The 25,934-nt window shown below is 36.1% G+C and overlaps 2 protein-coding genes across 2 annotated transcripts in view; one reads left to right on the forward strand and one right to left on the reverse strand.

The window, feature by feature from the left end:
- Nucleotides 1-524: 524 nt before the first annotated feature.
- Nucleotides 525-13,049, forward strand: LOC119190206. Its single transcript, XM_037441530.1, has 7 exons — nt 525-908; nt 6,407-6,600; nt 8,517-8,673; nt 8,992-9,157; nt 10,029-10,216; nt 10,889-11,071; nt 11,793-13,049. The coding sequence occupies exons 1-7, from the start codon at nt 525-527 to the stop codon at nt 11,982-11,984; spliced, it is 1,464 nt and encodes a 487-aa protein (XP_037297427.1). The 3' UTR covers nt 11,985-13,049.
- Nucleotides 13,050-14,120: 1,071 nt separating this feature from the next.
- The window catches only part of LOC115451153 (nose resistant to fluoxetine protein 6), a 41,491-nt gene continuing 29,677 nt past the window's right edge, over nt 14,121-25,934 (reverse strand). Inside the window, exons 6-12 of the mRNA XM_037441368.1 lie at nt 25,683-25,851; nt 23,679-23,872; nt 20,167-20,296; nt 19,009-19,198; nt 16,933-17,075; nt 14,854-14,950; nt 14,121-14,323 (exon numbers count right to left, since the gene is read on the reverse strand). Coding sequence (XP_037297265.1) covers nt 14,292-14,323; nt 14,854-14,950; nt 16,933-17,075; nt 19,009-19,198; nt 20,167-20,296; nt 23,679-23,872; nt 25,683-25,851 — 955 coding nt within the window. The 3' untranslated portion in view covers nt 14,121-14,291. The remainder of the gene's footprint in view (nt 14,324-14,853; nt 14,951-16,932; nt 17,076-19,008; nt 19,199-20,166; nt 20,297-23,678; nt 23,873-25,682; nt 25,852-25,934) is intronic.

Raw genomic sequence — 25,934 nt, forward strand, 5'->3', positions numbered from 1 at the left:
TCCAAGAGTAGAAAGAAAAAGAAAAGGACCTTTAACGATGAAGGAAAATATCGTGAAGAAATCTGGGTACCTGAGAAGTTCTCTATAAGAATTTTGAGTGTATGTAAAGTCTGCAAATCCGTATTAGGCCAGCGTAGTGAACTTAGGCCTAATCCCTCTCAATAGTAGAGAAAGCTTTGCCCAGCAGAGGTATATAATGCAGGGCTGATATTATTACTATTATATCCTTTAAATAAATTATTTTTTTACAGTCTTACTTATTAACTTCTTTTAGAATTAAGAGGTAGTTAGAAATTGTTTAAAGAGCTGTCAATAACATCACCAGTTTCTAGTTTGAACCTCATTAAGAGGCATGATGGCGGGTTTTGACTCATAGCCGATCGAGTAAATTTGTGTTTTAACTAAGCATAGCTTTTTTCGCGCTTGGTCTTCATACCGAATGGACGCCCATGCATGGGGGGACATTTGTCGCGGCCCTAGGCACACAAACAGTGATACCTACACCCCCATGGTTGTAAGTTCATATGGGGGGTCTGACAGGGACTCGTAGAACATTTCACCTCCTTTTCCTCTCCGCCCATCCTAGTACTTCCTCTTCCTTCCCCCACACTCATCTCCTATTCTTCACTCTCACTTTCCTCCTGGCCCCTGCGGTCGTTAAGCCGGGTGGAACCAGTTCGCCTGACCATTCCGCTCGAGTGAAGCGTCAAGTCGGGAGCAACCACGCGTGTCTAGCCACGGGGAGTACCTTCATTCGTCGAGTATTAGCAACACTCGACTACAGAAGGTTACAAACTACATCATTATCTACATCATCATCATTACAACGGTTACTACATCTGCCTTTAATAACGGTAGATATAGAGATTATTTTGGTGATTTTGACAATTGGGATAACCATGAGGAAGGTATGTGGAGTCTGCCTACTTCTACTGGGCCTGTGATGCTCTAAGGGCCAACTCTGTAATAGAGGAGGTCAGTGCCTTTCAGTAGATAATACAGGTCTGAAGTTATTATGGGTACAGGGTTTAGAAAATATAATTTTAACAGCTATCGTGCTTAGTAGATCAGTATTTGTAAAATGAGTAGATGTAGATGCGATCGCAGCATCAAGAGTCAAGAAAAATATTTGTGTACTTAGCAAATATTTGATACGAGGCAATTTTTTTTAGTTTCAAACAGACAAACAGGGACTGGAAAGAAGTGAATAAATGGAGATCTCCCAAACTCAACATCTCTTTTCTAAATCGTTGTAAACACCCAATTGATTGGTTCATTTACGCATCTCAAAATCTAGGCTCCATTTGAAACATCTCCGTCTAAGCAATACTCTCGTGTTCTGCAATCAACACTTGTACGTGAATGTTTCATTTTATTTACCATTTACCGCAATCGTGATGAAATAATACAATTTAAAGAGAAAGGAAGAAGCGTATCGCATAATTCCGTGATGATTATTTAATCTGTCACGATAATATCTTTGTTGTGTTATAGCGAAAATAATTTTAAATAAGACAAGATGTTCTTAATAATCGTAAGGAAGTAGATTGTAATGCTATGAATGAGCCATATGACACAACTTTTGTTGTATTTTGTGGGCGTGCGTTCAATGAAGTGGTTGAGGACCTAAAAGGTAGCTGTCCTTTCCGATCACGCATACATTATAATTCTAGCTTTGTGTGTGGGAGGTGAAGATAAAACCTTTGCCTTTCATTTATCTTTACTGGTGGTAGGTCTACTCTTGTGTGCGAGTCCGCCTGAGTAAATACTACCGCAATGTCTATTTCTACCATCAAATAGCAGTGTGTAATCACTGCAGTATTCCGGTATGAAGGACATTGTAGCCAGTTTTGTTTGCATACTTACAAATGATTTATTTTGATTGGTTAATTCCCGAATCGGATTGAAGATTAAAAGATTGAGATTTTGTAGCCAGTGTAACTATTGGACATAATAAGAATTAACTTCTCATGTCTCAGAATGGCGAGCGCAGTGGAATACCAAACAATACTTTGTTTATGGGCGGTCATATTACTTACCATTAAGCGAACGGCATGCTCGTATCGTCATTCAAAGCATTAATACTAATAGAAAAATCTTAAGCATTTAATTTTTTAGGTAGAGACTAAATTTGTGCTCTGAGTTAATCAAGCTTATGGACTGCACTTGAACTCTAACGAAGGCTATACTTAGAGATAAATTTTAATGTCGTAATTTCACAGTACTATCGGTAATGTTCGAACGAATAGTTATTTGTGTATTATACAGGAACTAAATTCGACGCATCGCCATCAGTCGGTATAGCGTATAATAATATACGTGACGTTCCCGGAACGTTGGTGAGGTTAGTTGAGTTCAAGGGTCATCTTGCACAACTCACTCCCATCATATTATACAGGGTGTGAAAAATATAGTTTTCATAAAAAACGAGGTAACGAGTGTTGTCCATAATATTGTCATTTGCCTACATAAAACTTGAACTTGGGGTTTGTTACAAATAGAATTGCACACACACAAAACATTCTTACCTAAAGTAGTAAAAAAAAAGTTTTTTTTTTATTTCTAGAATTTTTGTAACGGTACTTTTTTAATATCGTTACACGTTGCTCTAGGCAAGTTTAACCTATAAAACTACACCATTAAAAAGGTATTAGATCACAAATAAGTGTCCAGTCGGTACCTGTATACGACGTTGGTCACAGTTCTTTCGTTGTGCAACCCGCTATACTATGACTTTGCAATACTGAATATTTTTTAATTGATACCTAGAAAGACTCAAATACTTTGAGCGAGATCGTTTCGAAGAATAGTTGACCGCATAGTTCCATTTTGTTACGCAACATTTTCATCTTTTAAATTCTTTAAGTAAAACTTTTAAAACAATAGACGATTCTAGGTCACATCAGATAGGCGTGCAGGTCATGTATACTCACCTAGATAATACTCATGATTCATAAAAGCAAATATTATAGGAGAAACGAGTTCTTGAAAAAAAATATTGAACGAATATACTCATCCCTTTAATAGAGATTGTATAGGTAGAGTCGACCATTCCTGCCATATATTCAGAGTTTATTCTAGCACCAGCTGAGATATTTTGAGACTAATGTGTTGTCCTATATGATAGAAATTCTAATTAGGAATAAGTCGGGTTTTTCTAGAAGGGAGATAAATTGATTATTAGACATGAGTACCGAACTAGACCGCATCGACTTAACCCACTAAATACAACTTTGTTGTAAATTATAATGAATTGCTCATCATTTTGACATAGATTTAATGTTTAACTTTCAAATTTTAGAAAAACATCTTTAGGGAATCCTTTGAGGGCTTTTATTTAATTCTATAAATAAAAATATGACAAGAATATCGAAGCGTAGAGGTTTTAAAACTCGTCGCATTTAAAATTCTTCAATCTGATTATAGAACATTTCAAATTTCCCCTTGTTTTAAATATGGAACACCATGTGCGTGCCGCATCGGATTAGATCCAGCGATTTGAGCATTCACACTGAGTTATACGCCGTTTTACGTAAAACACGTTAATGGCTTGTAATTGTATCGGCATTAGGCTTGATATTAAAGAACATTTCCGGCATCGGCTAACATTCTGTCGGCTTTAATGTAAGGGCTTGTATGTAGTGGGTGGTCTTATGATAAGGGGTGGCGAAGAGGAGGACTTGGAGGGCTTTTTTTACGATCTTACCGACGATAATGTTAAAATCGGGGAACTTTTTTGCTCCGTCCGGGCCTTCGCGTCGTTTTTTTTTTGCTTTCTGCTGGGGATTCACGTCGTTTAGGGCTGCCATTGATGATAAGCTTATTTGTGATAGAGCTACGCTGTAAATAAGTATGCAGCATAAATAGCTATCACTGTCTTAAAATGTGTAATATTGTGTATTTATGGTTGAAAATGTTGAACGTTTGGTAAGATTATATTAGTAGTTATTATACACGTACGTCTGACGATCTTTACAAAAACGTAGATGCGAATAAGTTTGTAACAAAACGAGTTAAGTTAAATATTCTTTGGGATTTCAATGTCAATGATTTTCAAACAAAAACATACTCTTAATTAATATACTTCTTTAATTCTTCTTTTATCATAACTATAATTAAATCTCCATGAAGCTGTGTTCATCTGTTTTTTCCACTGTATTCATTTGTTGGTTTCTTAATTTATTTATATTAGTTATTCTTCCTTTAGCAATATGTGCATTTTAAGAATTGGTTTAAAACATAGGATTTATAGCTGATGGAAATCGTCACTATCTACCTACTGACCTATACAAAAGGTTTCGTAAAAAGCCACTATACTTAGGCTTTATTGACGTTACAATAAATATTAACATCGGTTTCAATATTTTGAAGTACTAAGTTATTTATAGGTATTTTTTTTACGTTTTGTGTCAAATTTGGGGTGATGTGTTTTCATAATTGTGGTGTTGGGGAGGGATTGGGGGCGAGGTCCATTATTAATGTGGCTATGTTAAGCATCTGTGCCTATTTCAGACACAAAATTCATTTCACTTGTATCTCTGTATATGTTTCTGTCAGCAGAAAATACTTGTTATGTTAAAACTTCAATTAAATATACTTATTTTACTTATTTTTTAATTTCCATATATTGTTTTTGCTAGTAAAACTGTGTTACATTAATTAACATACAAATATCATTATTTCAAATTACACTTCCTAGTTTTACAATGTTTTGTTTGATTACAGTTTTTTCGTTTTATGATAATGTATAATTTGATTTCCTGATGAGGATTGGCATCAAGCAAGCAATGTTGTATATCATGAACCAAAAATATTCTGCAAGGAACGAAAATCACAAAATGAATCCTATTTATTGTATTTTTTTTACTTTCGGAATATTCTGAAATCTTTTGATTGAACACTTAACTAAATATAAAATTTCATTGACAGAAATTCAAATAAGTTGCTGTATGGACTAGGGAAAGCTAAATATAAACTTATTGCACGTTTCCATTAAATTAGGTAAGACGTGCCAATTACACAAAAAACAAGGGATAATTCAAAAGTAGGCGAAGTTATTTATGTTGTTTTCTTTTTGTGAAGACTAATGTAAAACTACGTTGTGTTTTTTTTGATAAAGCTGTGATAGGTTAACTGGTGGTAGGTCTTTCATATGTGAGAGTCCGCCTGGGTAGGTACCACTGCAATATCTATTTCTGCCGCCAAGCAGCAGTGAGTAGTCATTGTTGTGTTCCGGTTTGAAGGAAAGTAGTCAGTGTAACTGGACATAATAAGACTTAACATCTCATGTCTCAGGATGGCGAACGCTGTGGAATATCAAACAACTTTGTAATTCAACGTGTTTGATAGTGTTTCTACTGTTTATGGGCGGTCGTATCACTTACCGTTAGGCGAACGGCAAGCTCGTGTAGTCATTCAAATTAATAAAAAAAGGTTTTTAGTTCAATTTCTGTGGCAGCCGGCGTATATCGAATTTATTTGCAGGCCGGATTAACCGCGTCCATTGATGTTTTGATCTCTTGTTTGTTGCTAACTTCGTTCACAGTTTTAACTCGGCTGTTTTCAATGTTTCATGCAGTATTTTTTTTTTATTTACAAAATTAAGTTAAACGTTTGATTATTTGGTATTTTTAAGTATAATATAGATTGAATGTGGATTTGTAATGTACAAATAGCATTAACACAATAATATCTTATAAAATAAAAAAAAAAGGATGAAAGGATCCAGGCTCCTAATACTTATTTCTATGTACATCATTGTTTTCATCCAAAGAATGCTACATAAAACGATATTTTTATACAATAATAGATCGTAATTACAATTAGTAACAAGGTACTTATTTCCATGTACAATAGCATGTTTATCGCATGAAGTCCAAACAATGAGTCATTAACTACTTGACTAATTACTGCTAATGACTTTTAATTTCAAATTCCAACCGCCGGTGTATGGTGTAAAGGGTTTCTGGGAATCAATTGGTTTTTGTTGAAACCTATTTCTAACAAGACTGCCATCTCAGATACGTTATTTAAAATGTTATCACGTTTCAATTAGTGTCCAATGTTTTGATGAAAACACAATTAAAAATAAAAAACTCAATTTTGAGAATCTTTAAAACTAGTATTAATTTAGATTGCGCTAATTTTATTTACCCTTAAGTTTAGCAAACACTTTTTCGTTTAGGTAATGTTTGTCTGGAGGACCAGAGAAACTTTAACTTAACTTTAAAATTTAATTTACGTTTGATTGTCAATCATACTATGTTTTTGATAGAGATTCTATATCATAAAAGATGATGATCAACAAATATAGTTCTGTGACGTAGCGATGTCATAAACGAGCTCTGTTAAGGAACATTGACAAAGTACTTCTCAAAAATTCTAATCTCCAAATATCAATTTCCAGAAAGGCCACCCGTGCCCAGAGACCCAGGAGTTGAGCCCCGGTAAATGGGGCGGGCGGACGGTGGCGGAATGCAAATGTCCTCCAGGAACAGCACAGTTACCTCACACCACCACATGCCACAAGCTATTCGAACGCGGCCCATGTCGGCAGGGAGAGTACTTCGCTCCCGTAGAAGAGTCCTTCAACAAGCGAGGGTAGGTAAGCATCCCGCCATTTTATAGCGTTTTTAGTATGTATGAGATATGCAATTCAACACACATAGATATTATTATGTAATAAACATCGTGAGGAAACCTGCGTACCTGAGAAGTTCTCTATAGGAATGTCGAGGGTGTGTGAACTATAGCAATCCGCACTAGGCCAGCGTGGTGGACTAAGGCCTAATCCCTCTCAGTAGTAGAGGTGGCCCGTGCCCAGCCATGATTTTATATATTAACCAATGTCTCAGGATGAAGTAAATTCAGAACCACAGAAAACTTTGTGATTGAAAGTCTAACCAGTTTAAAAGTATCAAATGTCTTACTATATGCTTATCTCGTCATTCAATTATAAAAAAATATAATATTTATTTGTTTATATAACAAACACGTTTGAATAAATATCCTAGTTGCAATTGTAACAAAACCCTGAAATTGAATAATAGAACGATATTGTGTACGAAAATACAGTTGTAATGGAATTCGGGGGTATAATTGAATATAGCGTTGCGTGACGTGTGTCCAATCGATAGTGACGTCATTTCCGATATGCAAACTATTTGTGTCAATACCAGCTATATGTGTGGGTATGCACGTGGTGAATGTGATAACCACTTGAAAAAATGTTGCGTCGACCCCATAATGGGGTAGTATGAATTCCTAGCTAAGTTTGGGCCACGGTGCGGCGGCCCATCGCACCGGAGATCAGACAAGTGCGCTGGAGATATTATAGTGCATAAGTGTGTGCAATACCAGGTGCGCTCTTCCGTCCGTTCATTCTCATAGTCCAGTGGTTCGGCGATTCATTGCAAGACAGATGAGGAGCAGGACTAACGTTTCACGTGCTTAGTGAGGCACTGGGATATCACACAGCCAAATTCCTAACTTTGAGCTGCGACTGGGTTACCTATTTTTGAAATAAAAAAAAACCCAGTTGCCGTTGACCATTGTTTTTGGTCCGACCCGGGATTTAGACTCAGTACTTCAGCGCAGTAGTTGTACTCATACCGCGTACGCCACTGAGGCATTCCATAAGGAGGGGTGGTATAAGGACAGAGAGAAAAAGGATTTTTTGAGGAATAAAGCTAAAATTATAAGCAATAACTATGTTCTAGTTTTACAATTAACACTTTTGTGGTTATTGTTTAGGGACAATAATTGAAAAAAAAAGTGGGTACTATTTATCTACCATTTACTATAAATATGGTATAGCTTTGTAATAAATTCATTTTTACTTCGCTTAACTACTACTTTCATAGTCATAGGTCAAGGACGCTACGGAAGGAAGCGAGATTTCTTTGACCCCAATACCGTATAATTTCTCATACGTGTATTGACTTTCTCAGGTTTAATTATTTGTAGATACTAAGTATAACATAATTCTATTTATTATAGGAATACTTTTATATGTCATGTGTTTGTTATTTTTTTCTATTGTTGTAATTAGGTCATATATTTAAGCGTAGCGTATTGTAATTCTTAAGCGAATTAAGTGATGAACTTGTGGCAGCACAATTAACAAACAGCGCCATCTGATCATCATTACTGGGAGTACAAGATGAAATAGAAAATTAGAATACTGAACTGCTAGTGTGTTAAAATTATATTGACAATTGGGAAATAAAGCCCAATAGTAACAACAGGCGGCAATAGTCAATCCGCAGTTGCGATAGCAGAATTTACGCGGCGTACAGCATTATATGTAAAGCCGTTATATTCTATTACCGACGTAACCCATAGTACAAATCTTTTATCTTATTGTGATACAGACTGCAATATATCATCTAATTGGTATTTTATACCGTCAAATTCGCTTCGTCTAGGGATTTTGGTTTTGAAAATCTAGCAGCTTCGCCGTAATATTTAGATGATCGAACAATCCTAAAATTATCTTCGTTTTTCTTTTATTTCAGGGAGCGTCAAGGAATGTGCGTGAGGCCGCAGCAGTGTGCGGATGAGACGTTACTCTACTGGCCTGCAGACGGTCGATGCTACTACAGGCTCAGCCAGGGGCCTTGCTACCCTGGCTCCATACTGGATGTTGGAGATGATGGGCTCGCTAATTGCACTGTGAGTAATTTTAGTGGCGTTTGCCCTAGTCGAAGCCCGTCATTTTGCGTAAACAAAAGATTATGGAGGTCACTTTGGTTTTTAATAATAAATTTCGCGCGTGAAAAAAATACGAAGTAAATTGCTAAAGGATGGATAAACGATACTAAGTATGCACGATATTAAATCTAACTAGCTAAAGAAGTAGTTTATTTAAGTCAATTCCTACGTAACTTACGTGAGTAAAACTTACTAATGAAACGCCCATCTTATATATTATACAAGGATATTAGAATTGTGAATATACTAGCCTATTTCAGAATCGTTTCTAAATTCCAGTGCGATCCAGACAGTCCGAACTTCTGGTCGGTGGACGGCGGTTGTTACGCGCACTTCACCCGCGGCCCGTGCGAGCGCGGACAGCTGTTCCTGCCCGGGCCGCGCTGTGGCTGCGAGACTCATATGCCGCATTACCATAATGACAGTGGAGGGTGCTTTGAACTGGGTAAGATTTAGTTTTCCACCCTCGGACGGCATATACATCACACTCTTAATAAAATAATGACCCATTCCAAAATTGACAATTTGTGGGAATCGTCAAACAACCAATTTCTGTTTGCGACCTTTTAGGTTATTCCCATTTTTTTTCATGCTATAGGTTTCATTATTTACCTGTCTCTAATAAGCTCAATTTTATGGTAACTTCAATAAAAAGGTAGCAAACAAAACTTAGTTTTCCGACGACAATTTAGGTCATTATATTATTAAGAGTGCGACATATTTAAAGATTGATTCACAGCTTCCAAGTGTTAGACATGACATGCTTGTTTCTGTATAATTTCCAGGCCTTCACAGGACTTGGCTGATATTGATTTATGCTACTGCTTCTGATGATATGCACCAGAATAGTGTCAGTATAATTGTTACTCTTTTACCTGATTAGATGACGTCACTAGATGCAATGTTTTCGTTGTCCCGCCAATTTTGAAGCGTTATCTGGTTCGCTTTCTCAGAAGGTCATCTAACATAGTGAGACCAAACATGAAAGTAGTACAATGTTTATGTTGCTGTATATTTTGATTATACTACTAGCTTTTGCTCGCGACTCCGCCCGCGTTGAAAGTTTTACCGTATTTACCCAAGATAATATGAGGCCTACATTTAGACAGTAAAAAATTCTAAAAACTATTGTTTTGGCTCCCGTTGCTCTAATCAGGATTCCCCATATTAGTTCTTCTACAATATCTATAACGTACAGACATCGGCCTGTTACAATTGTATTATATGACACAATATTATCTAGAATTATTAGGTATACTGCTTCGCTTGGATAAATAATATTTATAGATTTTTATTCGTGGTTATTGCTTTTACAGATTCCATCGGTCCGTGTCCCAGAGGCCACACGTTTGCCATAACTGAAGTGACGCCCCAGGGCTCGAAGGCGGAGTGCAAGTGCAAGTCGTTCCACGCGAGGGCTTTAGATGGTGCGTGCTACAGGCTATACACGCGGGGACCCTGCGCTCAGGACGAGATGATCGCCAGAGGAGGACGATGCACTAAGGTATACACTATACAAATAGGGCCTTACAAATCAACGTCAACTTTAAGTAGGATTTCATGTAGATTAACCCCCTTATTCATAGACGTTATTTATCTAAAATCTGTCTTTGCTATAATAACAAGTTTGTTTCTCAGTGCTGACGGCATAGCAGCCTTCGCAATGCGTAGATATAGGGCTATTGTGATTGGCTAATATTGAGATACAACTTGAATCTAGTTGGCTGTCAGATAAATAAAGCTGAACAAACAGCAAGACGTCAGATAAACAAAGCTGAGAAACAGACTTGATATTTCAGCATTGCTCCGATCTTAGATAAATAACGTCTATGAATAAGGGGGTTAATGTATTAAACTACTTAATTAACGAAGCTAAAGTTGTCATTTAAGTGTTGGTTTTCAGCTGAGTTGATGCTTTTTAATGAACAAGACTTAGCTGTCTAAATCCTATGCTTTTACTTAAGATATCATTTGAGATGTTGTTGATATCTGTTTATGAAATAGCGACGATCTTAAGATACTGACGTTGATTTGACGGCGCTTCACGTGATATCGCACTTGAGAGCGAAACTGAGTTGCTGTTAATATTCCATCTAGCCTCTACAAGGTCCATGTAGTATACAGTCGGATGTTAAATTAGAACTTCTAATACATTAAATCCTGGTTGCTATTATAGGTGCCATGTGGCCGCGGTCGTTTATACTTGCCGGAGCGGCGCCGCTGCTACCGGCCGGGCGCGGGCGAGCCGTGTCCCGCGGGATCTGTCGTAGCGTTCGACCTGGACGCGCGCCCCGCGCTGGACGGGCTCAGCCACAACGGCGTGTGTGCGTGCAGCTTAGGCGCTTGTACCAGGCGGGAGGTACGACACTTCTATCTCGTCCAAATACAGGGTCATTTTGACATAGCGTTACTAAATGAAACCACGTACTTATCTACATGAAAATAACAATTTACAATAATTTTCTTGAGCTGTTAATGTAAAATAAAAAAGTGTAAGTTTCGAACAAAATGAATATTAATAAAAAGTAATTTTAATTTTACGGGCCATAATGCCACTATCACTATTCTAAGAGTATACATCGCGGCAACATCATACTTTCAGTCAGAAATACACTCACGCATATGCAATATTCGCAATAAACTACAAATTGATAAAATAAATAGAAAACTAAAACTAGGTTTTTTGGTGAAAATATTCGTAGTTATTGGATGATTTTTGGCACAATGTCAGCAAAGGTGAAGACGAGTATGTGGTTTTATTTAGTAACGCAATGTCAACATGACCCTGTATAATATCCGGAAAACAATTTGAGCACACTATCACTGGTGTACACTGTACTTTGCTTATTGTACACTGTTACTTACAAAATAAAACCCATCACGACGCGTTAGTGTGTTCTGTTCGCGCGAATATTATAACCGCCAGAGTTAGATAAAATTATTTTGTATTTAGTTTAAGCCGTCATTGTCACAGCTTGTTTTGCGAGATTTCAGGTTATAAATTTTAATCATAATTTAAAACTAACGTTTTAATCCTATTTGGGGCATAATGTTATTTTAAAACTACGCGACATTTTTAGGTGGAGACCTGTACTTCTCGCAAAGGCACGGCTGCCTACGGAGGAGCCTGTCACATCCTCAACACCCAAGGTCCTTGTCCAGACGGCTCCTGGCTCGTCAAGGAGAGCACCGGGAAGATCAAGTGCCAATGCCGACCAGGGCGTACACCTCCTGAATGTAATGAGACTGCCTTAGTCGAAGTCAAGAGTTGACATATATGATAGATATACAGATGATCTCGATGTGGGTTATTAATATCGATTGTATCATTTGATTGTAGAATCGAATTGAATCGATTTTTTTAACAATATTTATTGAATAAGTGTCATATTTGACACCTGGTTACATGCTTGATGTATTGGATTATCAGATTAATTATCGGAAAAATCTAAAAGTAAGAACCAGGTTGAAAAACTCTCAAACATTTCAGGCAGCGATTCGACTTGAACAATTGTCGATTTCAATTTATTGTAATCGATTTGTCATAGTTAGTTACTTTGTGAGCCGTTAGTTAAATGCTTAATTTATTGTTTAAGTAGTTATTCAACTTTAGGTGTCGATAGTAAAGTCGATTAATTTCAATCGATTGGTATAAACACTCGATTGATTTTATTAGGCGAATTAATAATATACTGTATATCACTAATCACTCGCTAGACTTCAGTTTTTTTTTTATATTGACTCTTATATTCTTTATCAATTATTTAATCGTTGTATATTTCAACAATATTGTATTCTCTACTCTGATCATTTTGTCAGGAAGTAACATAATCATTGCATCGAGTTAAAAATATTCCTTTACATGTTTGACAGGTAAACTCGTGATTATGATTTAAGAGACGCTGTGCTATTTACAGTATATATATTTTATTATAGACAAGTATTTTAATTATGACAATTATTAAGGATAAATACTATTCTTTTGATACCAAATAGTATCAAATAGGCTAAGTCATAAACAATGTCCCAGTAAATATTCTTCAAAAACATTATAATTAAAGATTTCTTAAGCTTAGGCGAATGTTAGACACTGAAATAAAACTATTTACGAATGTTATCACGGTTATCATGGGTCAGTCCGCCCTGTGACCACGAAGGCTGCAGTCTTCAAAATGGCGGGAGAAAATAATAATATAAATAACCGTGATAAAATCCCTAAATAGTGTAATTTCAATTATAACTACCTTGGTGGCGTGATTGCACTGCATGCGTGGTACGGCAGCGCTTTGAGGTCCTGGGTTCGAATCCCGGGTTGGGTAAAGCAATATTTGGGTTTTCTGCGTAGTATCAGCCCGGAGACTGGAATTTATGCCTGATATGGCGATAGGCATGCCCCTATCACATCATGGGAGGAACATACTTGGCGAAAAGTGGGTGCCCTGGTTGCGCCTCTGCATACCCCTTCGGGGATAAATGCGTGATGTGTTTTTATTTTTTTCAATTATAACTAATTTATACGTATTCTTTGTTAAATCTCTTTCTAACCTTTAACGAAGGACACTAAACACTGAAAAAAGTTTTTAGGTTAACTGTAGAGTTTAGTGAGGGAAATACCGTCTAAGTGAGTACTATTTAATTTCTTGGTCAATGCATTAAATGCTACTGACTGTGTCAGTGTGTGGCCAATAATGAGCATTTATTGATTGTAGATATTTTATACGTATTTAAGTAGGAATTAAGGTCCGGGGCCATTTCCGTCTACGGGGCTATATCCGTCTTTTTGCAATTACGGGTGATCTAATCGAAGACAACTTTGGTAGTCGTATAGGTAAATAGCGGATTTTTTGTGTCTCTTACCTATATAGCTATCGAAGCTGTTCTTAGAATAGAACGCCCATCACTGCAAAAAGACGGATTTGCCCCTATAGACGGAATAGGGCGCCCTGAGTAAATATTTTTCTAATATATTTTAAGTATTACTGATATGAACAACGAAACTTAGAATTAAATTATTGGTAATAATATGTGAATAGAATTATGAGTTTTATGCATTTTATCTGAAGTTAGATGAAAAAATATATTTATGATAAAAGGGTTTTACAACGATTGGTATTTTTTATAATTTTATACTTTATTCTAAAGATCTTAAAATGTGAAGAGACAATTGCAATAGGATTACGTATTTATTATTATTATGATAGCATGCCATGTATAAAGTTTGATTTTTGTGGTAGTAAAAAAAAAATAAACTAATTGAAAATGGTCTGAGGGAGGAAGGCTTAACAACTAACAAAATTTTCGATAATGTCGCTTTGGTAGACAAATTCTGAAGTATTGTTTAAAATATGCTATCTCCCAATTTATTCTCACTTCATTCATTGACGCAAAAGGGAGCAAAAGTAAATACATTTTATAAATAAAAAAGTTTTATTTTATTTGTCCATTATGTCTTAAATTACGTCTAAGTATTCAAAATATAAAAATAGTCATACGCTTTAAATACCTAGGTGATGTTTTTGGCTACTTCTAAATATTAATTATAATAACACAGCACTCATTATTTTAATTTGTCTTCATTTCTATATCTCCTTTAATTTTTTCTGTGAATTACCTGGAACAGAACAGGTTAGTTTATTTAAATTTTGTGCTAAAATGTGGTAACACAAAATCGTTGGATGTAATCCTTTTTTCAAATATTTTTATATTGTTAATTTATAATATCAACTCGATTAATGTTTTAAGTGCTTTTAATCAGGACCCGTTTCAAAAGTGTTAATTAAATTTGATTTTTCAGCTATTAAACTATAAACCGGCTAATGCAGATAGAATTCATTTATTATTGTTTGTTTGGGAGCGTAGATTAGAATTTGACTATTTTATTTGGTCGTCACCTAAATTATTAACAAGTAGAAGTATGACTCAGCAGTTGCGAAACAGGGTCCAAATAAAATGATTTTATAATACTAACATAATAAGGCCTCATTTTATGTATCAGATATTTTTGTCTGAAAGTTGATAATAAGTTAGATTTGTATTTATTGAGGTGTTCAATAGAATTCATTACTAAAGTTTAGAATTTAGACCTGGGTCTAATTATTTCTTCATATTTCTACTATTTTTTAAACATAGAACAAAACTTACCGAAATATATCCTGTACACTTGGTTGAAGGGCATCTCGATGGCCACAGTCGCCATTATTGATATCACTAGGACTGCCAGCATTTCGGGAGCATGCAGCTGTGGAAAAATATATTAAGTAAGAACTGATACGGTACCTAATACAAAAAGATTGTAGTAATTATATTCTATATGTGTTTAAACGGTTTTACTATACTCAGTATATATTATTCATTTTTTATTGTTTTGTATGAGGAAACGAGCTTGCCGTTCGCCTGATGGTAATAGATACGTCCGCCTATAAACAGTAGACACACCATCCAACACCTTGAATTATAAAGTATTGTTTGGTATTCCACTGCGCTCGCTATCCTGAGACATGAGATGTTAAGTCTCAATATGTCTAGTAGTTACACTGGCTACAATGTCCTTCAAACCGGAACACAACAGTGACTACACACTGCTGCTTGGCGGAAGAAAAATTTGTTGCACACGCTTTGAATATTTTCGTCCATTTTTTTCTTTATATTTCTTACTTCAGCTGTTTTCGTAGGATAGAGTTTTAAAAGAGTAATCTACTTATGCTATCAAGAAAGAACTGGTTGAGCGAAGCCGCGAGCAAAAATCTGTCTGACATAAAAGGCTAAAAGCAATTACCCATTACTTAGTTATTTTAAGTCTTTTCGAATGAATTTACACTGCTCTTGATGTTGAGATTGGCCTACCCGTAGTTAATAAGTTTTTACACGACATTTCTTTCACGTTACACAAGAACTGACCTGTTCATTTCGCTGTTTAATTGTCGATATGTCCATGTAAGAACGAGACGTGATATACTTATAAGATTTAAAATCAAGAATTCATTTCAAAACATATATTGAAATGCTGTTAATTACTTTAAAAAATTATAACGTGCCACAAATCCTTCCTTCGTCCTAGAAATTTAGTTGACACGGATAGAGTAAATAGGACAGTCTACTCTACCAATTTTAATAGTCTCAATTCACCAATATACTCTACCAAATCTGTTTACATTAGTGTAGTTAGTACTATAGATATTAATTACTTAGTACTCTACTGTACTATAAGGCCATTTACTCTACCCGTCGACAGCGGACTTAATCCTTATTCCCTTGCTTAAAAGTCTAAACGCATTTATGTTTTTTTTTTGTATTTTGGGTGTTGTTGGGAGGGGGATATCATTCAAAATGAGGTACTAGCTCGTTTGGAGACTTTGCCTATACAAATACAGTATATATTGGTAAATAGATATTAGATAAATGAAGATGTCTTCATACAAAGGTCAAATTGGAAATACATATCTACAGTATAAATAATATATCCATTAATCAGTGTTCTATGTATCACATTGCTTTGCGTCTTAGTAATAATTTTATAGTCAAATAGACTAAATGACTACATATAAATAGATAGATTGGTTAATCCTTGATCAGAATTGGTAAAGCCCATGTTTCGTAAGCAACGTGCAGTCGATATTCATTGGACCCAACGATGCTTCGTTTTTGCGTCTGATCCTCGCATGTTGTAACTAACTAGCAGTTTTTGCTTGGTTCAAGAAACTGCAATGTAGCTTTATTACGTAAATGCTTTGTACAGAGTCTGCGCAATAAAAAGACTTGAATTACGACTACTGGAATATGAGACGATTATTTACCTGTCAATGAAATTGTCAGATTAGTTGTGATACTAACATTCTTACGTATAAAATTTTCGCAAAGCTATGCTTAGTTAAAACATAAATTTACTCGATCAGCTATAAGTCAAAATCTGCCATCTTGCCTGTTATTAAGGTATAAACTAGGAACCGGTGATATTTTTGACAGCTATTTAAGCAATTCTTAATCATCTCTTAAGGCTAAAACAAGTGTATAAGTAAGACTGATTGTGTATAAGGCGGGCGTTATAGTTGTAAGTTTTATTTCCAAAGTTACTTACCGACGTAAAAGCCTTTTGAGCAATTTATTAAGATAGCTTCGTAAGTTGGTTATTTGTTGTTTTCTAGTTAGGTATATAGGTTTTTTGTAAGTAACTTACATAAGAATAACTTACGCATATAAAACCTGAGTAAAACTTATACTTACGAGTAGTAAAGGCGTGTAGAACTCTGCATGTCTTTGCACACCAACATTGTAGAAGAAAATTGGGAACTGCGTTAAGTAAACGCTGTAGGCTATGTTATTGAAGAATTTGAACGGCCTTGACTCCAGGAATGCTGTGGCAGATCCTGGAATACATCATGAGATACATATATAGATGAATAACATTTTTTTCCAAATTAATATGTATAAAAATAACACAAACTTAATAACTATAGCTTCTTCTTCTTGTACTGCCTCTCCAACTAGTGTAGATTGGCGGTCAGCTCAGCATAGTTTCTGTTGTCCTTTGCAAGGCGAAATATTTATTCAGCGCTTGCATTCCTTAAACTATAGCTAGCAGTGGCGAAACGCGAAGTTTTTCGAAAGGAAACCCGACATAACATATAGGTATGCATAAATGCGGTCATGAAATATTTTTGATGATAATTAGATTCTACAGAACTTCTACATAAAGAGAAGACTAAAGGAAACGGTTTATATGGACTCTTCACCACTAATACTAATAATATTACTAATAGGAATTTATAGGATGGAATCATTTCTGTGGAGAAGTTGGAGTGTAAGTGCAATTATATTAGAATGGGTTAAAACGGAGAGGACTGCCTCGATGGCGTAGTTGCACTGCGTGCGCGATACGGCAGCGCTCTGAGGTCCTGGGTTCGAATCCCGGGTCGGGCAAAGTGATATTTTGGATTTTTTTGCTCAATATCAGCCTGGAGTCTGAAATTGGTACCCGAGCTGGCGATAGACTTGCCCTCTATCACATCATGGGACTGAACACACTTGGCGAACAGTGGGTGCCCTGGTTGCACCTCTGCATAATGCTTCAGGGATAATTGCGTGATGTGTGTGTGGTGTGTGTGTTAAAAGGGAATTTATCCCTATTTTTTTTAATGATCAGTTGCAAGACGAGTATCGATCGGCAATTTTCACCAAAGAATACAAAAGTAAACTGCATGGTGTTGAACTGCTCTGAGATTTTTGCGATAACTTCCCTCAAATCATAAGTCCATTACTGCTCGCGTTGTCCTCCCGCTAGCCGGTTCTTTTGCAAAATGTGTAAATTAAATCCTGTATTTTGTAGGTTAATAAAGCGATCGTCAGTCTGATATACAAAATTTCACATATTCGTAGTTGTGGTTTCCATTATCCTTGGCACGGACATAAAAATGTCTTTATAATTCTCTTTAAACTTCGCAACCTTTCAAGATTAATAAGTGACCTTACTTTTTGTAATTAGTTATGGCTTCATTTGTAATATTATCGTTCTTTGAATTATCTCTTTAAGAATGTATTGTTTATACTAGTTTTTCTCACGGCGCTGCTTGTGTGCGATGCACTTTATTGATGTAAACAGGCAAAAGTACCATTATGCCTTTCGCAGTATGAAAAGTAGTTTCATCATTAAGACTTTATCTACTTATGTACCAAGTTCGTGCAGCAGTTTCTGAAATATCCTTCCCAGGATTTTAAACTATCTTCATCACGAATTTAATCGAAATCTATTTGATATTTTTTACTTTATCGCGTTCGGAGAGACAGACGCTGCTTTTTTTTTAATATTGAAGGATTATAGTTCTTAGTAAACTGTATACTCATGCTAGGTAATCATTTACGTTTTACCTTGTCTTTAGCCTGTATTCTTTTTCTGTTTGTGACCCACCTTCAATTGTCATCTTATCTGACGGTTCATCGATTAGTTGCAGAAGTTGTTAAGCCAAATTTTTGGTTAAATTAGTTAGTATCGACTACGTTACAAACTCTAAACCAAAACCTTTTTCGTTCATTATACTAGATCCGAAGTATCTATTTACACGTGGTAATTGTATCTTTTTGGGCCGAAGATACTCAAAAGTTATAATCTATACTAATATACAAAGCTTAAGAGTTTGTTTATTTGAACTCGCTTATCTTAGGAACTAATAAACTGATCTAGATTTTCTTTTCGCTGATACAATGCTACATTACTTTTTATCCCGGAAGAATATTTATACCGAAAAAAAAACTCACGCAGGCGGAGCCACAAGCAAAAGCTAGTAATTTATAAATTCCACATACCTGCATAATTATTGCATATAGCCCAATGCATCATGGACATAAAGATGCCCCACAAAATAGGCGAGAAGGCGGCAAACAAAGCCGCGGGTCCATGCTCGTATTTGTACCCTTCCAGCCCCATCCGATACGGGCTCACGATCGTGAACGCGGCCAGCGCGAAACACGATGCCCAGAGGAGCTTCACTTGCGCCTGAAAATTAATATTGATAGTACCATCAATCTTACGTATTCGAGTTTTAAACTTTTCAACTTGAGTACCAAGTTTGTAATGATAATAAAACTAGAGTTTAAAAGTTATGATGTATGCGTTGCATTGGTGTTTGACGTGCGTGGATTTCACTGCGATTTTTAAACGTTCAACGCTGAAGTCTTAAGGTAATTCTGTCGACGCATTCAACTGCATGAAAATTCTGTGGTCGCAAATTCTATAGTTAGTCAAGATAATGTTGGGACTCCAGACGACCGTTCTTTGTTTAATATGAACAAGGCTGACTTGTTTAGACACAGCTTTGTAGAAAATTAGTAACATAATACAAAATGTATACAGCCTATAAATGTATGCCGTGATTTCGTATCCACCCGGTTAGCGACCATCATAATGAAGGTGATAAAACCCCAACTAGTGGTCCCTGTGAGTGTTTCGCGTTCCGAGATTAGTCTGAACGCATTGCCCAGTGAAGTGGCGTTCCATGCGCCCCATTTTAAAATGCTTTTGCCAGCTAAATACTGTTAAGGCAAACAGGCGCCGACAATTCTTTTGCCTGGGATCTAGGCTGTTGAGGTTTATGCTGGGAGTTGTACTACCTACAAACCAGCGTACTTCGTGCGTGGTCAAAGTTTTAAGTGTTCTCAAAAGTTCTAATTCCATTGATTAGTGTTCTTATAGCTGATTAATTGTTTATAATATTGGCATGTTGAAAAGTGCATTAAATAGGATGAAAGTACACAAAATTAGAATCGCTGGAATGTAGTTTTTTTTTGTTCTTTTATTTAATTAGCTTTTATACAATCATATCAGTGTTATTAGACTTCAAGGAAGTCTTAGATGTTTTTCACATTAGTTTTGGAGGCAATGTCAAAAATAGTTGACTTATTTAATTAATTATTGTAATTAATAAATAATACTTAGGTATATATGATAAAAAAGCGTATACTCACACTGGATAGTGAAATGTTGAACTTCTTTGATCTCATGAAGTACGCCATCACAACACCTATAAGGTAGATGGTTGCTCTGTGCGTGGGAAGTATGTACGAATATCTGGCGGCATCTAAAAGCTTCTGGACTCTGAAAATAAGATGTGACTTTTTAGTAATATACAAATGTTTTACGAAGCTGGAGGTGAGGTTTTTATATTACTCTCACTACTACTACTGTTACCAACTAACTTCGTAAAATATGATATACCACGGAACTAATTCCGTGGTCAATTTATTACGAACAAAATTTTGGTCGCGACTTTGCCCACGTGAAAGAAAAATTCTAGGATAAAAGTCTTGCTATACATTTTACCGGGATAAAAAGAAGCCTATGTCCTAAAGGTTTTAAACTAACTACATACCAAATTCCATCGGAATCCGACTGACTTGCATTATGTTGCGTTCGCTAGACCTGTAACTCGGCATTGATCCGCGTATAGTTGGAAAACGTCGGGCGGCCACCGTTTCGAACAGTCCCTAACACTAAGCACTATCAATATGCACGGCCAAGAAAAACGCTGCGGTGGCTATCTTTGAAGTATTAGGGATGGCTGCGGGTTTTCTTAGGGAAAGGTGTCTAATTTCCTTCCGCAAGCGCCCCTGCGGAGTGCTGTCTAGTACGAGCTGTTTCCTATTTCTTTTTGGGCTGGATGAATTGATTACATAACCTGACAGGTGGTATTAACTGTAACATTACTATTGCAATGCGGAATATGAATATTAAGGGACGGGTGGTATATAGTCTGACACAAAATATATTATCAAATACCCTCGTATCAGCAAGGTTAATTTGGGACTAATCAAGAATGTTCTTTGACCAAAGGACGCATAACAGAAGCTGCTAAATACGAAAACATTACTAAGCTATAATTAAACATCTTTTCAATTGCGTGTGACAGAGGCTAAAGTAAATAGCTATAATGGAGGTTTGTTGTCCGACGGACGCCTCGTTTAACCTTATTTGTTAATGCTTTTCGAGGCTGTGGACAATGTATAAAGGTATAATAGCAATTAACTTTTTCCTTTAGTTTTGGAAAGGTTTCTGTAAGATTTTTTGTTTTAATATCTTTGTTTTATGAAGAAGAGATATTCGGACGAAGTATCCTGAACAGTCCACTGAGATTCATTTAAAATCAAATTGTATAAATATTGTTTTCCTGACAGAGAATGGAGTTTTTTTTTTTTTGTTTTATTGCTTTGAATGACGAGACGAGGTTGTCGTTCACCTGATGGTAAGCGACACGACTGCCCATAAAGAGTAAAAACACTGTCCTACACCTTGAATTACAAAGTATTGTTGGTATTCCACTGCGATCACTATCCTGGGACATGAGATGTTAAGTCTTATTATATCCATTCGTTGCACTGGCCCCAATGTCCTTCAAGCCGGAATACAACTGTGACTACACATTGCTGCTTGGCCACAGAAAATAGTCCTAAATTTACTGAGATTATATATAGCGCTGATGCAAAAATCTTCCAAACATGTGACATAGACGTATTTCGTCCAGTCATAGTTCAAAGACCACTGCAGTGACGAAGCTCCTAGTTGATTCATCAGGGTGTTAGGAAAAACCTGGATTCAAAAGAACTCATGTTTCCAGTCATTTACGCACGTTAGTATTACAAAGGCATCGGCAGTGTCAAACTTAGTTATACATAAAAACGGGTAAAGTCCTTTAAAACACAATGGATGTCCGCTGCGGTATCGCAATGGAACGTTATTGGCATTCTTGAAAAAACAATTAATTGATGGCGTCTATGTTTCACAAATTAATAGAGGTTGCCATACGTGTTTGTTTTTACGTGTTGTGTCATGTTTGAGGGTATTCTACGAAATGCTGACAATTGAGTAATTAATTGTTTTTATGACGTCCTTACAATGTTATTTCAAATACATGTTTTGGTACGCAAAGTGACCTCACTGCACCTGATGGTGAGTGGAGTAAGACCTGATAGAATATACCGAATTTACCTCTTACTAGTCAACACAATTTCTGGAGACGTATAAAGCATTTGTAGATATGATTCAAGCCATTTTCGACAGTCATCAGGACGCGAGAGCCGTCTTGGACAGTAGAAATATTTGTTATTGTTGCGACTCATACGTGTATGGTAAAAAGTATTAAATATTTTCTTTTTTCTTTCCAAATACAGATCACTAAATTGAAAGAAAGGCTGGCCAACAAAAATCAGTAATTTCATATTTTTTAATGTTTTGTAAGACATAGTCTTCAATGTTATTTTTAAGATAACTAGACAGTGACAATACCTGAACTTATTTGAGAGCATAATAATCGGAATCCTTGTTTAGAATTAGCTTAGAAGCCACTAGTGCACCTCAGAGAACTGGGACGATCTTGGATATATTTCCAAACCGTAAAATACTTTGTGCAAAACCTTACATCAACATTTCATTGACCTGATACTTTCTACCAGGGGTTGATTAAAGGCGTTCAATCGTTAAATATAAGTCAAATTCTTTCGCAATATATGCAAACCGACTGACCTTATGATTCATAACTATTAGAGGATTATAATGATCTTTGACGTAAGTATGTTAACAGAAAGGAATAATGACAAAAACTGAATTATGTTTCTGAATACCTTTTTGCACTAGGTTCAATAGCCTTAAGTTTAACACATATCTGACTATTTCAGCACAAAGGTTACAAGATTTTTGTATCCTAGCAAAAAGAGTACGCTGGACTCAGATCTTACTTATAGATTTAAATTTATTTATTTATTCTAGCTTGGTGGCGTAGTTATAGTGGGTACGCGGTACGAGGAGGATTATGGCGCAGAGGTTTCTGGTTCGAGTTCCAGGTCTGGACAAAAATAATTGTGATTGGGTTTATCTATCTCAAAAATTACTCAGTCGCAGCTCATAGTCAGGAAGTTGGCGGTGTGATACCCCGTACCACGAAAGCACGTAGGCACGTTGATATCCGTTGAGTCTGGCTACCGTGGCCGAAATAAGGCAAGGACGGATTCATTCATTAAGTCATCATCATATACGGTGAATGTATACATGTGTGTAATGTACAATCAATTTACAAGGATCTTCTCGGGATTTCAGATATATTCTTAAAGATTCTTGGAAGGTATTTATTTTTCTATTCTAATTTGTTCTCCTTGAGAACTGCTGAGTAATCATTGTTAGATCGCTAGTCATGTTTCTGTGATGGGATGACCATAAACATTAGTCAACATTCGTTAGCTTTTTTAGATACTTGTTTACTCAGCAAAGTTTTAGGTTTATAAATATACCTATAATTTATTTTTACATTGCCTATAATTTTGGGTTGTTGGGTTTCCGGTAGATTGAATAAAGTCCTACAAAGCCCTTCTCTGCTTTATTCTCATCTCTAATGATGATGATCACCATAATTATTTATTATTAAAAAAAAGTGTCAAGGTATATGTTTGTCAAAGATTTACCATAAAAATCATTATCTGGCAATACTCACGATATTCCGTAGTAGACGAACATGCTGATGTCGTACCAGTGTATGGCCAGGTATCGGAGGAGGGTGGACGCGGCAGCGATACCCACCAGCAGGCTCCAGCCGAGGGTCCGTGCCTTCCAGATCAACACCATCAGCGGCAGCGTCGCCACGTACAATTGCATGTCCATGCCGATTTGATGCGTATGGGTTAGACACTGCAAATAAGTTAAATTGTCAATGTCCCGAAAACACTTACTATCAGGTGCAGTCGGGTCAAATTGCTGTGTCCATACAAAAAAGAAATTGTAGAATTAGCTGTGGCCGCTGCTTAGTACGCATGGATAACTTTTCCGATATCCGATTTTAATAAAAAAAACCTACATTCTGCTTCCAATTATATTTCCTCCACTTATGAAAACTACATGCAAATCCGTTCAGTTCTTTGGGTGATGTGCGTTAACAAACAGAAAAAATATTTGTAATTGTGCTTTGTGTTCTATTATTCTTCTTTAGTCACCTTTTTTTTGTAGCTTTTTTAATGTATAGGGGCCATCGAGTTTGCTGATTTCTTATATGTATAGAATAAAGATACATTAGGTTGTAAGAGGATATGCAAACGAGTGTTACTAATTAGAGGGTTAAAATATTTGATAGTAGTAGTTAGTGTGGATGTAGTAATAATAATAATATATATATATATATATATATATATATATATATATATATATATATATATATATTTATTTCAAAAAAGTACAGTAGTAATATTTAAACTCTAACAGTCTGAGTAGCGGGGTATGAAATATTACATTATTCTTAAAATATGAGAGTATCTGTAGCTGAACTAGAAAGAACCTGCATGTCAGTCTACAGCGCTATGCTCCGAGGATTTAATTATCTAATAGTGTCTAATAACTATTTCACTACAATAAAAACTAAACCTAGCAAGAAAATTATTAGGAATGAAAATGTATATTGGTCCGTAAAAGTTACTGCAGTAAGAACACATTCTTGCTTTGCTTCTTATATTGTTATACACTTACTGGACTTTTGGGCCCAAATAGCAAATATTTGCGGTAGCCACAAACATTTGTATCAATGCAACACGGTGTCATTTGACGTCGATGTCATGTTGAGTCATGTATAGAACGAAATAATACCAGATTTAATAATTTTCGACATGTAAACGAAGGCAGCGGACGCAATACATTACGTAGTATCAGTACTATTCCAAAGACAAAAACTAATAATTACCTTGCGGTTGGTAATGTAGGTGACACAGTTATAGAGTTCGACTTACATAAGTGACATGAGAAATATGAACTGAAGCGCATTCATTGATGCATATCCTAGATCGTAAGTAGTAACGTAAACAAAAGATATATGAGAACTAGATTATGACATGAGCGGCGATAGGTTACTTTGGAGCGGGGCGGTCTGCCGAAACGAATGTCTGAGGTTCAAAACCACGGGCACGCATGTCTGATTGCTCTAAAAGTTATGTGTGTAGTCTTTGCGAATTATTGTATGCTTTAACGGTTAAGTGAAACATCTTGAGGAAGCCTGCATATCTGACAAGTACTTTATAAAGAATTTTGAGGGTATGTGAAGTCTGCCAATCCGAACTAGCCAGCGTGGTGGACTAATCCCGTTCCTAGCAATGGGACAATATATAATACAGGGCTCGTATTATTATATTAAGACATAAATTACGCGAGGAAACCTAGATATGGGAAATTTTTCTATGAGAACTTTGATAGTATATGAAGTTTCCTAATTCGCACTATATAGGGTAGACAAAAGCCTTATTCATGACCAGTAATAGGACAATTTATTACAAGAACTTTATAATTATAGGACCATGCCACAAAAATGTTACGTAAACACACCCATACAAGTTTTTTATGTAACATTCACCTATAAATCTTTTATTGCATTAGTTACCAACGTCAAAGCCTATTGCTAAATTATTTTAACATATTTGACTTGCAATCCCTCTTTAATCTCACTTAAAGACATACATACCATCTCCTCAAATCCGAAGTAGTTGTGAATAAAGAGGAAACTCTTCCACATGTTCTTCTCGCAGACCCTGCTGTGCTCCTCCACGACCAGGTTCCACTGGGGGCCGTTACTGATATCAGGCAGGATGTATGTGCAGAACAGCATCAGACTCACGAAGAGTGGGAATAATCTACAAAGGATAAATATGAGTAATTAAAACAAGATGAAGTCTCCACGAATGCCGTGACGTAGCCATTGATCTCTGCAGTAGTT

The sequence above is a fragment of the Manduca sexta genome, chromosome 22 (genome assembly GCF_014839805.1).
Source record: "Manduca sexta isolate Smith_Timp_Sample1 chromosome 22, JHU_Msex_v1.0, whole genome shotgun sequence".
Taxonomy (NCBI): Eukaryota; Metazoa; Arthropoda; class Insecta; order Lepidoptera; family Sphingidae; genus Manduca; species Manduca sexta.

Bases quoted from the DNA above. Each gene is read 5' to 3' on its own strand.
- LOC119190206 (XM_037441530.1), top strand. From the start codon at position 525: ATGGGGGGTCTGACAGGGACTCGTAGAACATTTCACCTCCTTTTCCTC. The intron at 10,217-10,888 runs GTATACACTATA...TTGCTATTATAG, and splicing joins GAGGAGGACGATGCACTAAG to GTGCCATGTGGCCGCGGTCG. The intron at 11,072-11,792 runs GTACGACACTTC...CGACATTTTTAG, and splicing joins GCGCTTGTACCAGGCGGGAG to GTGGAGACCTGTACTTCTCG.